Source organism: Ovis aries, chromosome 3 (assembly GCF_016772045.2).
Source record: "Ovis aries strain OAR_USU_Benz2616 breed Rambouillet chromosome 3, ARS-UI_Ramb_v3.0, whole genome shotgun sequence".
In the NCBI taxonomy this organism is placed as follows: domain Eukaryota; kingdom Metazoa; phylum Chordata; class Mammalia; order Artiodactyla; family Bovidae; genus Ovis; species Ovis aries.
Genome location: NC_056056.1, coordinates 207,228,230 through 207,242,124, shown reverse-complemented (window position 1 = coordinate 207,242,124; position 13,895 = coordinate 207,228,230). Strand labels below are relative to the sequence as shown.

The 13,895-nt window shown below is 37.6% G+C and overlaps 1 protein-coding gene across 2 annotated transcripts; it reads right to left on the bottom strand.

Moving 5' to 3' along the window:
• Positions 1 to 13,035, bottom strand: CLEC4A (C-type lectin domain family 4 member A). 2 transcript variants are annotated; one of them, XM_012175453.3, is made up of 7 exons: positions 12,999 to 13,035; positions 12,702 to 12,906; positions 8,244 to 8,357; positions 5,583 to 5,684; positions 2,940 to 3,091; positions 1,718 to 1,842; positions 1 to 655 (listed from the first exon to the last, which is right to left on the bottom strand). In XM_012175453.3, exons 2-7 carry the CDS (start codon positions 12,778 to 12,780, stop codon positions 514 to 516), a joined length of 714 nt encoding a protein of 237 aa, XP_012030843.3. In that variant the 5' UTR covers positions 12,781 to 12,906; positions 12,999 to 13,035; the 3' UTR covers positions 1 to 513. The 2 variants fall into 2 exon arrangements, with proteins under 2 accessions (XP_012030843.3, XP_042103517.1); XM_042247583.1 differs by having other exon boundaries at positions 12,702 to 13,035.
• Positions 13,036 to 13,895: the final 860 nt, after the last annotated feature.

Genomic DNA, 13,895 nt, shown 5'->3' with positions numbered 1-13,895 from the left:
TTAGTGGTTTAAAACAGCTGTTTATTATTTTCACAATTCTGTTAATTGGTACACACCTGGATACTTCTTCATTTTATTTTTTATTTTTTTTTCAAACTTTTATTGAAAAATCGACAGAGTGTGCTGCATAATCCCTTTTACTTCTTCATTTTAATCTCACTCTTTAGACACAAATCTTACATAAAATCATAATACACAAATAATTGCTGGTACTCAAAGGAAGATGAAAGAAAATAGGCTATGAATGACATTTATAAAAAGATAGAAAGTAAAGTTCTAGCACTGACTAATATTTTCAGCTCGAAATAATACACATGCCAAAAAGACATTTGGGAGTGGCAAATTTTGCTCCCTTTAAATTTCATGAATGAATAAATGAATGAATGTGTGCACAACCTTCTGGAAAATTCTATTAAGATCCTTAAACAAGACATATGAATAACAAGAATATATTAGCTATCTCTATGATGTAGGATACCGATTCAACCTCATGGTCATGGAGAATGTTCCATTTTACAAGTAGATCTTCATCATCTTGCAAATAAACTTGTGACGCTCATTACAAGCACTATCATTCCAGCCCCATTTATTGGAAACAGCATTCAGCATAACACAATGCTCATTAGGATTGTTGGGTTCACCTCCATGCCAGAATCTGAGCACCAGAAAGGGGGGGAAAAAAGGATGAGAACGTTTCTTTAAGCAGTGCTTTGAAAAGAAACAGTAAGGGAGATGGCTAGGCATGAAAATCAAAGTCAAATATGCCCAAATCATTCTTTCCCACTTCTCATGGAGTTTTTCTTCCTCTGTATCTCTGATATTTCCCTTGAAAATTGTTCTTACATCACCCAGCACTGTGTCATCTTATTGCATTAAGCACCCTCCCAGCAGACATTCCAGAGGTTATCTTCTGTTTGTCTATCTTATGTCCTGTTACCAGGAAATTGTTAATCCACAGACTCTCTTAAAAGATGCAAAAGACTTCATACTGGTCTCAGGTGTCAATGTAGTATGCTTCACTTTTTTATGCACTGCTTTTGGAGTCTGATGAGCTAGCTAAAATCTCTGAATATGCTACTATCCCTGTTACCTTAGACAAGGAATTTAATTTCACAGATTCATAGGGACTAGATTAATATCTCTGTATGTTTCACACAGTGATATGAGGATCCAAAGTGGTAAGGTACTAAAATGTACTAAAATACTTAAGAGTTTCAAAAGAACTGCATAGATATAAGACTATCAGAATTTAACTTATTTTCTGTATGAGAGATTAAATTCTTGATAATTGGTCACGATCTTAATTGACATACATTTCTGTTATATTTAGAGGTAAAAATAGTAGCGGTTGAAAGCACAAGTTTTTATGTCAAACAGACCTGGGCTTGAGGACCATTGTAACCACTGCTAGATAACCACTGAGTTATCTAATCTCTTTAAACTCAGTTTCTTCATCTCTATAGTGAGAATAATAATAATGTGTGCCTCATAGCATTATTTGATGAGTGAGGTAATAAGGAAAATTATTTAACCTAGTGCCTAAGAATTAAAAGAATGTGAGTATTTTCTTTTTTCAAAGTATAGTTGATTTACAATGTTGTGTAAGTTTCAAGTTTATAGCATGAGCTATTTTATATTTTAATAGCTGATCAATGGAACACCCTAAAATTCCTGTAGAATGGAGAACCTAGGTTTCTTTATTGAATTCTGTACTCACGTGACACTTTCGTTGTATGGTGTCTGATCAACCCATTGCCAGTGTCTTTCTCCCATTGGCAATGTCTTGTCTGACAGGCCCATATAATAAGCATAGTGAGTTTCCAGTTTCTGGGTGATGAAATCCTAAAGGAATAAAAGAAAGGAGTTATAGCCTTTAGAACGGTCAGATTGAATTGAGTTCCATAGGCTTTACAGAGAAAAGAAAAAGTAAATTCATCATGAAGCACATGGGGGCCCTGCAGAGGAGCCTTGGGTTTTTTCTGGCAGAGCAGAATAGAATCAAAGATATCACTTGTGAGCCTGAGGCTGGTCTTAGTCTGTTCAGGCTGAATTGCTTATAAGTGACAGAAATTTGTTTCTCACAGTTCTGAAGGCTAGAAATCCCAGGTCAGCGTACCACATGGTAAGATAATGATTCCTGTTTTCTCATTGTGTGCATTCACGCATGTAGAAGTTGCTCTGTAGGATCTCTTTTTTAAAAACATTAATCCCATCCACAGAGGCTTCACCCTCATGACCTATGCAGCTCCCCAAATCCATACTTCCTAATACGATCATCTCTGGAGGTTAGAATTTCAACATATGGATTGGGGCGACAGGACACAAACATTCAGAACATAGCCATGTTTGATACATATGGAGGCAATTTCTATTCAGAATCATAATGAATTCTTATCTCAGACTCACTTCCCTTCATTTCTTCTCTAAGAGAGGGTATTCTTCAAAGTTGTACATGAGAAAAATTTTGCAAATTAAACAATTTTCCTTTTAACAACGTCAGATGGTTAGCGGTCATTTCTGATCATTGATTGTGACTCTTCATGATTGAACTGCATTTCCCAGTTGGACTTAATTCCCCTTCCCTGTTATATAGTTAATAATTTATAAAACATTTATGTGTTTTATATTTCAACAATGATAAGTAGTAATATTTATTATTTGAAATAAAAGAAATCATATTTCAAGCTGAAATATTTTCAGCCTTCCACTTAACCCCTATGTAGTATATTTTCAATGCCACAATTTATTTGGGGCAGAGGTTAGTTTTATAGAAGAAGGAAAAAGGCATGGAATGTAAAATCTTAGCCTTTTCTATTTATTTTCTTAAGCCTTTAGACACAGCATCAATATTCTAAGACAATAAAAATCTCCTTCTGAACTAAGAGAGATGTTAAAAAACCAGGCTCTTGACTCTATTATCAATTAGAAACTAGTAATACCTGCTCAGCTTTGGTGTTGATCACCAGCAGGTGAGCGTTCATTCTTAAGCATTCCTTCTCACTATCATTCCAAAAATTAGCTCCATTAGAAATAAAATAGCAGTTAGAACTAAATGGCCCCCAACTCTTTGGGCAGCAGCTCCAGTCTTTCCCTGTATTGAGAAGAAGGCTATATTAGTGCAATATAATAAAAGTAATTTTTTAAGTGTATAAATTATAAAAAATTAAGGACCAGAGGAGACTACATGGAAAACAGGACTCTTGTCAGGTGTCAAGGAGGTCAAGTCTGCCTACATCAGACAGTAAAAAGGTAGGACCCCCTTTCTTTTGCCTGCGTGGTATCTGGAAAAATCAGCTAAAACAGAAGTTTAAAGAAGATCCTCGGAACATAACACAGAAATACCCAGGTTTCAATGGAAAATTACTTATCATACCAAGAACCACAAAGTTCTCAAAAATTAGCTTTAAAAATACATATATATATATATATATATATATATATATATATATGTCAATACCAAGATAAAAGAAATACTGAAGTTATCCAGCAAAGATTTTTAAAAAGCCATGGAAAGACGCTTCAACAAGTAAGTACAAATGTTTGAACCACACAAAAAAATAGGAGCCCTCAGCAAAGAAATAGATAATTCAGCAAACAAATTAAAGATATAAAAGAGAATCAAGCGCAACAGTTGGAAAACATAATAATCAAATTAAAAGCACAGTAGATGGGCTCAACAGCAGAATAAAGAAGACAGAGAAATCAATGAATTAAAAGATAGAATAATGGGAACTACTCAACTGAGCAAGTTATTCTAACAAGTGAAAAACTGAACAAACTAGAAACCAGCAACTTTTCATACACAGAGCAAACCATCACTCCCAGATCTGGAGAGACACAAAGGCAATACGGAAAATCGCAGCATATTGGAGCAGAAACTTCTTTGGGAGCCAGTCCCAGGGTAGAGAAACCAGAACTGTAATTGTGGAATTGCTGGAAGCACAGTGTGGACAACTCTAAGAGATCAAAAGTCCAGGGTAACCCAGGCAATGTAGAGGCGCCAACACTTCCTTGAGTTTCACATCCTGGAGTTCCACAAGGTTGTTGTTGTCATTGATTGAACTGCTGTTCTACAGGCTCCTGCAGTAGCAGCGGACACTTTACCACTGAGCCACCAGGGAAGCCCCGACACTATTGGCACTATGTATAAAATAGATACCTAATAAGAACCTACTGCACAGCACAGAAAGCTCTACTTAATGTACTCTGGTGTTATAAATGAGAGAGAAACCCAAGAAGGTGGAGTATTTATGTATGTACGGCTGATTCATTTTGCTAAGCAGTAGAAGCTAACTAACATTTTAAAGCAACTATAATGCAATAAAAATTAGTTTAAAAACAAACAAAAAAAATTACAAGATGCCTGCAACTGCAACGTAATCTGTAAATGACTGTGATTTCTGTTGGTGAAACACATGCTATCATGATTTGTTGCTTCCATTCATAATTTCCAGAGAGCAGTGCCGTCTACCAGGAGCTTGTTATGAACACAAACTTGAGATGAGCTGTATCTCTGGGTTGTATCAGGAGAACAGCCAGATCCATCCCCTCCCCATTACCAGGCAGAACCAGTTTTTCAATTAGAAATAATTTGATAAGTGGAAAGATATCTCAAATGAAAAAAAAAAAGACCATGAAACATACTAATATTTCATCTTTAAAAAAATGGATAAAAGTGTACCATACTAACACTAGACCACACAAAGCAGGAAGTAGCTATATATATATATCAGCAGATAAATATAGTATATATCAGTATATATACTTCAGAGCAAGGAAAGATTTCAGAGTTAAGATGGGTATAGAATAAGGAGAAAGGGAATTTTTTCTTGTTCAGTTCTCCAAGAAGCCATGTTACTGCTGTTGTTGTTGTTCAGTCACGAAGTCGTGGCTCTTTGCAGCAGCGTGGACTGTAGCACGCCAGACTCCTCCATCCATGGGGTTCTCCAGGCAAGAATACTGGAATGGGTTTGCCATTTCCCTCTCCAGGGGATCTTCCTGAACCAGGGATCAAGCCCAAATCTCTTGTATTGGCAGGCAAACTCTGTACCACTGAACTAGCAGGGAAACCCCCCAAGAAACCATAACAATCCTTAAACTGTATGTATCTAACAACAGGCCATTAAAAAGTGAAGCAAAACCATAGAACTGCTAAAAGAATTTAGATTTGGGATTTTTAAAAAAAAGGAAATTTTTTAAGCAGAGTATTTTATGTATTCTCCCAAAAATGTTTTATATACATACAATATGATTTCTTAAAACATATATGAATTAAATCTCTCTTGACCGAATAAGTTTTTAACCGGTATGTGAGTAAAAGAACAAGTACGCACAGAAAGTTCAGAAAGAAGCAAAGACAAGAAACTGAAAAGCAATGTAATCTTTTTCACAATTAAGACTATTTCCTTGCACAAATGAATTAAAGATGTGCATATTATAAAAATTTTAGGCCCTAAATATTTGTATACTCAAAACTTAAAATGCTCTTAAGACTCAACATCTTAGTATAACTCACTTATTGGAAATATTGACCTAGAACACAATACTGTCAATAACTGAATCACAGGCACATTAATTTTTACCTTCCGGGGTCGAATTTTCCTTCACACATTCCAATTCTGTGTGAGTGAGTTCTCGTGTAGCCTTTTCTTCTTGATGAACATAAGAACATTTTTGAAAATAAACTGAAAAAGAGAATAAAATCATTCGTTTTCCTGGTAGCATTATATCTTCATTCTTTTTTCTAATCGTATAAACATTTTAATTAAAAGAAAGTTGTCTGAATAGAGGAACAAGACTCAAATATGTGCTCGATTCTATGCTTATAAGAAATTAACTTCAAACTTAAACACTGAATGAAAGTAAAGAAGGCTAGAGTGGCTATACTAACGTCAGATAAAACAGATGTCTAGATAAAATGCAATAATTTTTAGATTTTTATTTTATATTGGTGTAAAGTTGATTAACAATGTTATGCTAGTTTCAGAGATAGAGCAGTGACTCAGTTATACAGACATGTATCTATTCTTTTTCAAATTCTTTTCTCATTTAGTTTATTACAGAATATTAAGCAGAGTTCCCTGTCCTCTACAGTACTGTCCCTGTTGGTTATCCATGTTAAATAGAGTAACTTCCCAATTGGTCCTTATTCCTCAGCAGGCCAACACACAGATCTAAATATTCATCAAGCCCCCACCTCCTTGATTCTATCTCCTCATTATCATTCAAAGGTATTCCCCTTCTCCTTCTTCACTACCTTAAATCAGATTCTCACTATTTCTCAATTGGACAATGACCTGTCTTTCTGATTATTCTCTTTGCTTTCTATTCTCTCCTCATATATCCATTTTACACATCTCCACCAAAAGCGTATTCCTATAAATCAAATTTAGTTATATCACTTCCTTGCTTAAAATTCCGTAATGGTTCTCCATGACTGTGACACATTGCAAAAATGGCCCACAGTTTTCAACTCTCCCTGTACCCACACCCCTTTGCAATATAACTTCTTAGTTTTTCCAGTTAACAAATGGGGTCTATTTATTCACCACTTGAAACTGGACTGACTCTAAGACTTCTTCAGCCAACAGAATGTACAAAAGCAACTCTGTCTGTCGTTGTTGTTTAGTTGCTAAGTCATGTCTGACCCTTTGTGATCCCACGGACTGCAGCACGCCAGGCTCCCCTGTCCTTCACTATCTCCTAGAGTTTGCTCAAATTTATGTCCATTGAGTCAGTGATGCTATCTAACCATATCATCCTCTGCCATCTTCTCCTTTTGCCTTCAGTCTTTCCCAGCATCAGAGCCTTTTCCAATGAGTCGGTTCTTAGCATCATGGCCAAAGTATTGGAGCTTCAGCTTCAGCATGAGTCCTTCCAGTGAATATTCAGGGTTGATTTCCTTTAGGATTGTTTCAAGCTAAGGTTTCAAGAGGCTTTGGTCATAGCTGCTCTCACTCTGCCAGCCTACATGTTGCCGTATCAACAAGCTCAAGCTCTCCTGATGAGTTATAAAGAAGTGGAACCAATCTGTCCACATCATTCCAGTTTACATCCTCTTCCTCAGAAACTGAGTTACCTGCAGCTCGTACTTGACTATGCATGCATGAATGACTTTAGCCAGGACCAATGAAACGGCTTAGCTGAGCCCAGTTCAAATTGACAAACCACAGAATCATGAGCTAAAAACTGTTTTAATCCACCAAGTTTTAGACTGGTTTATTAAATAACAGAAGATAATTGATAAAATAATCTGCAGGGGGGGGGGGGCAGGAAGAAATCCGCTGTTAAGAATTATACAGGACACTTTTCATGATCTGAACCCTGCTTGTTTCTCCCATCTGCAACCTCACAGTTCACTTAGCACCATATGTCACAGTCATTTAACACATTTTTCCGAATTTTTTCAAGCTCTCCCACATCTGTCATGCTTGGTCCACACAGGTATAGATGTCATCTTCTCCAGGAAGCCTATCTCAGCTTCCTGTGCTTCTTACTCACAGAACATTTACCAGATGCTGTTACAAACACTGGTTCATTCAACCAGTTGTCATCATCCTCCGAACTTCTCAAAACCAAGGGCTACAACTCTGTTGTCTCTGTCTGACACAGTGCCTGACATAGACTACATGGCCACTGTTGCTTACTGAATGACCAAATGAATGAACAAAGTATCTACCCAAACTTATACTAGTTTTATGATTTTAAAAAACTTGATGAATTCTTGATAGGCAGATATCTACCTATTTGTCAACTGGATTTTAAGAGCTCATGCAGTCTTGAGAAAGACAAAAATAATTAAGATGAAAATTCAGTAGAATATTTTCCTGGGAGATTTCTTCCCATTTCCTTCTTGTCCATCTGCTCATCCCAAAATATGTGTCTATGTCCTCAACAGGCATAGCCTTATAAACACTATTAAGAAAATACAGATTTGGTCTCGTGTAAACAACTGTCTAGTGTAGAAATGGTGCCCTATAGATTTCATTCTGCAAAACAGAAATGTGTACACACATATACTCTTCTTTCAATTTCTCTAAAGAGAGGGAATGCCATAATTTCTATAAAAGAGTGACTAAATGCAAATAAAGAACCAAGCTCGCAGTGAATTCCCACTATATATGTCTTCCCCCAGAGAAGACTTCTTTCCCAGATTTCTGAATAAACTCATAGTTTATCTGTTTATTTGATGCCATCTATTCATGTCAGGCAGACATTTCTTATAGATCCATCTGGATACTTACAGAGAAAAGCGATCAAAAATGAGACTGCCAACAGTAGCAGAAGTATCAGCAATGATGTAAGAAGTAGCTTGGAAAAACTATGGCCACTTTGGTGAAGGTTGGTCTCTTTGGGAGCTGAAGAAGGAATCAAATTAATCAAATTATTATTATCGTGAATAATAAATTCTGACCTTGACTTCATCTTGCCCCTTCTCTTCCTCCTCTCCCTTTTCTTGTATAATACACTATTACTACTACATGACATTATTTCAAATATGAAGCTACAAAGGAAATAGTCATGTTAATTGTAGAAATGCCAGAAAATACATAAAAGCACGAATTCCTACCATTGAGGATGAAAGTGAAAGTGTTAGTCACTCAATCGTGTCCAACTCTTTGCAACCCCATGGGCTGTATCCTGCCAGGCTTCTCTGTCCATAGAATTCTCCAGGCAAAAATACTGGAGTGGGTAGCCATTCCCTTCTCCAAGAGATCTTCCTGACCCAGGATAAAACCTGGGTCTCCTGCACTGAAGGCAGATTCTTTACTGTGTGAGCCACCAGGGAAACCCATTGGGGATAACTGTTAATGTTTTGGTATACATTCTTCCGGCAATTTTTTAAGTGTATATACATGCATGCACATTTTGCCACATGACTGACATACCATATATATTGGGTTCTGACCTACTATTTTCTTGTACACTATATCACCATATTTTCTTATTTTACCCACCGTATTGTGGTTGCATAGTATTTCATTATATATTTAAATAATCTTGCAGATTATTTCTAACTTTAACTACTTTACATAATGCCATAGCAGATAACTCTTTATCACTGTCCCTCATCACATCCTTAAAATAAAAATCACACTGTTTTATTAAATTTATTAATTTATTTTTAATTGTAGAATGATTGCTTTACAATGCTGTGTTGGTTTCTGCCATATAAACACCACATTGTTCATCACGGCACTATTTACAATAGCTAGGACATGGAAGCAATCCAGATATCCATGAATGGATCAAGAAGTTGTGGTACATATACACAGTGGAACATTACTCAGCCAGACTGCTTTTTAACTCTATTTTTTATGGAGGTATAGTTGAGTTACAATGTTGTGTTAAAAAATGAGACATTTTTAGTCATCATTTCATAGTTGTGAATTATTTTATCAAGTGTCCATTGATGGGTGAATGGATAAAGAAAATGTGACAACTGTATGGAACGGGTATTCACCTATAAAAAATCAGGAAATCTTGTCTTCAGGATGGACCTTGAGGGCATTATACTAAGTGAAATAAGTAAGAAAGAGAAAGACAAATACCATATGATCTCACTTATGTGTATAATCTTTAAAAGATAATAATAACTCATAGATACAGAGAACAGAATGGTGGTTGCCAGAGGTGAGGGATGATGAGGTCAGCAAAATGGGTGAAGGGGGTCAAGAGGTACAAACTTCCAGTTACAAAATAAATAAGCCCTGGGTCATAAGGTACAGTATAATGACTGTAATTAATAATACTATAGATTATGGCATACATATATGAAATACTGCATATTTGAAGGTTGCTAAGTGAAAAAGTTGGCTTAAAGCTCAACATTCAGAAAACTAAGATCATGGCATCTGGTCCCATCACTTCATGGGGAATAGATGAGGAAACAGTGGAAACAGTGTCAGACTTTATTTTGGGGAGCTCCAAAATCACTGCAGATGGTGATTGCAGCTGTGAAATTAAAAGACGATTACTCCTTGGAAGGAAAGTTATGACCAACCTAGATAGCATAATCAAAAGCAGAGACATTAGTTTGCCAACACAGGTCTGTCTAGTCAAGGCTATGGTTTTTCCAGTGGTCATGTATGGATGTGAAAGTTGGACTGTGAAGAAAGCTGAGTGTCGAAGAATTGATGCTTTTGAGCTGTGGTGTTGGAGAAGGCTCTTGAGAGTCCCTTGGACTGCAAGGAGATCCAACCAGTCCATCCTAAAGGAGATCAGTCCTGGGTGTTCATCGGAAGGACTGATGCTAAAGCTGAAACTCCAATACTTTGGCCACCTCATGCGAAGAGTTGACTCATTGGAAAAGACTCTGGTGCTGGGAGGGATTGGGGGCTGGAGGAGAAGGGGATGACAGAGGATGAGATGGCTGGATGGCACCACCAACTCGATGGACATGAGTCTGAGTGAACTCTGGGAGTTGGTGATGGACAGGGAGGCCTGGTGTTCTGTGATTCATGGGGTCACAAAGAGTCAGATGGGACTGAGCGACTGAACTGAACTGAACTGAAGAGTACATCTTAAAAAGCTTTCATCACAAAAAAAAAAAAAAAAACCTGTGAAACTATGTATGGTGACAGATGTTAATTAGACATTGTGGTGATCATTTTGCAATATACATAAAAATCAAACCATTGTGCTTATACATCTGAAACTAATATAATTTTGTCAGTCATCTCTCAATTGAAAAAAAGAATTATTTTCTCAAAGTTATAATATATTGCTAAGTGGGGGTAAAACCTGCAATAATGTATCAGTTCAGTTCAGTTCAGTTGCTCAGTCATGTCCGACTCTTTGTGACCCCATGAATCACAGCACGCCAGGCCTCCCTGTCCATCACCATCTCCCGGAGTTCACTCAGATTCACGTCCATCGAGTCAGTGATGCCATCCAGCCATCTCATCCTCTGTCGTCCCCTTCTCCTGCCCCCCAATCCCTCCCAGCATCAGAGTCTTTTCCAATGAGTCAACTCTTCTCATGAGGTGGCCAAAGTACTGTAGTTTCAGCTTTAGCATCATTCCTTCCAAAGAATACGCAGGGCTGATCTCTTTCAGAATGGATTGGTGGATCTCCTTGCAGTCCAAGGGACTTTCAAGAGTCTTCTCCAACACCACAGCAAAGTAATATCTCTGCTTTTGAGTATGCTATCTAGGTTGATCATAACTTTTCTTCCAAGGAGTAAGCGTCTTTTAATTTCATGGCTGCAGTCACCATCTGCAGTGATTTTGGAAAAACACATATGCACACAGATGCATATTTATATTTGGAAGGGTGTACACAAAATGTAAATTATAGTTATCTCTAGATAGTAAGAATAAATACAGCAATTTAAATTTGTGTGTGGACCTAGAGACTGTCAAACAGAGTGAAATAAGTCAGAAAGAGAAAAACGAGTATCATATATTAATGCATGTATGTGAAATCTAGAAGAATGGTACAGATGAATCTATTTGCAAAGCAGAAATAGAGACACTGATGTAGAGAACAAATGTACAGACACTAAGGCAGGGGAAAAGGGAGGTGGAATGAATTCAGAGATTGGGATTGACATATACACTCTACTATGTATAAAATAGATAACTAATGAGAACATATTGTGCAGCACAGGGAACTCTACTCAATACTCTGTAATGATCTATATGGGAAAAGAATCTAAAAGAATGGATATATGTACATGTGTAACTGATTCACTTTGCTGTACAGCAGAAACAGAACACTGTAAAACAACTAAACTAATAAAAATTTTAAAAACAAATAAATTTGTGTGTATCTCTGGTTTTTAATTTTTCTATAATAAACATTGCGGCATATAATAACAAAGTTATACAAATTTTTTAATTTGTATTTATTTTTTGAACGTTATCAAGTATTTATTTATTTATTTTGGCTGTGCCTGGCAGCATGAGGAATCTTAGTTCCCTGACTAGGGATTGAACTTATGCATTGGGAGTATAGAGACTTAACTCCTGGACCACCAGGAAAGTCCCTATAAATTTTCTAAGGGGAAAAACACAGTTTCCTGAGCGTTTCCACAGAATTTTGGAAAACATAAGCAATCATAACTTCCCTCTCGCAGCTTCTCATAGTCTCCACGGTTTTTTTCCTCTTTTCTTCTGTATCTGAGATATCATACATGCTACTGAAATTACCTTTTATTTACTTCCAAACCTCACTGAATCCATCTCAGATACAGCGTGCAATGGATTTTCTGATTGCAGAGCAACCGCCCTCAAAACATGAGACTTTCTAGGCTTTCGTCTGCAATGGTTTGTTCCATGTTAGTCTGACACAAACCAATACACTCCAACACTCTGCACTCAAACTCTTCTCCTGTGACTAATCGAGAAACAAAACCCACCAATTCATCATTAGCCCCTGCACCTGGACTGATGATTTCAAGACCTGAACCCACTCTCTACACTGCAGTCTTAGTTCACCTCAGAAAGCGCACAAGAACTTCTCAGCTTCATTACCATTCTCCTTAACTCAGGTCCATAGTGGATTTCTCACACCTCAGTTTTATCATGGCATACCTGTACCATCCCTTAATGCTTTTCAGGCAACTTGATCTGAGAATCCTGTGTTTCCCAACCATAGCCAGAGAACCAGCAACCAACATTCCCTAGGCTTTATTTATAGTATTTTTTCTTCACCCTTCATCCCATCATTCACTCTGACCACTGGAAAGCAAGTCTTACCTGCAGGAGGCTCTGATTTGGTGCCTGAGGACTTGGGTTTATTAAACTTCACTTCGGCATAAGTGACCTCTGAAGTCATGCTGAGATCTTCCGTTCTTGTCAAAGAATCCTGTCCGTCTCTTCCTTAAAACCACTTAAAATGAAACTCAAGCACGGTGGTAATTTCTCATACATCCTGTCACACAACCAGCTGAGGACAGAGACTCTAGACAAACAAACAAAAACCTTGAGAGGAATTTCATGAAAATTAAAACCTCAGGGGCCCAAACCCCAAAACAGGAGCAATGTTAATCATACCTTTAAACATCACGCCAGCAAATAGCGATAGAAGTAGGAAGTCAAAGGGTAGGGGAGAGAAATAGGAAGGAAAGGAAAAGGGGAACAAAGCAGAGACATTCTCCCTGAGAACAATGAACTTACCAGAAAGGATGAAATTAAAGCATTTGTGAGCATCTACCTGCAAACAAAATCATTTATAGACCCACCAACCTGAGTATATACTCATTCATGTTTGCATTCTCCTCATCTTCTGGGGTTGATCAGGCAACTCTGGGGACTACATTCCAACTGACAGAACAACTTTCTTGCCAGACTCCCCACTTCCAAAAGTCAGAGTCCTCTAATGCAGTGGGAAGTCAAAGTGTAGATTATGTGCCTTCAGAAGTTGCTCTCCTGTGTTCTCTGCTCGTCCCTGTTCTTGATTAAGTCCATCATGCCTCCGCATGCATTCTGCTCAACTGCCCCCAGCGGCTCCTGAGAGCAGCTCTCTACTGGATGCTAGAGAAGGATGTCCTTCTCTCTTTCATCCCCAGTACACCACAACAAAAGGCTTATGGGTATACACGAGCCTTTAACAAATTAGGATAGTTTAATGGATTCACAGTTTAGAGGAAAAACTAAGCACTACATATAAGCCAAGAGGAAAGCACCCCAAAAGTTAAATCCTTCATGCAGAATCTTTTTGCAGACATGCTCCCAGCTCACACCCAAGATTCAGCTCTCCCCAAATGAGTCTCCATTTTTATTTTTTGTCTTTTTCCAGGTTTTGGTGACCCACCCAGCTTACAGGATTTTAGTTCCCCCACAAGGGCCCAGCAGTGAAGTACAGACTCTTAACCACTGGACTGCCAGGGAACTCCACTGATTCACCTTCTTTTAGTCTCCCCACTAATTCCTCTCTCCCCTGCATAACAC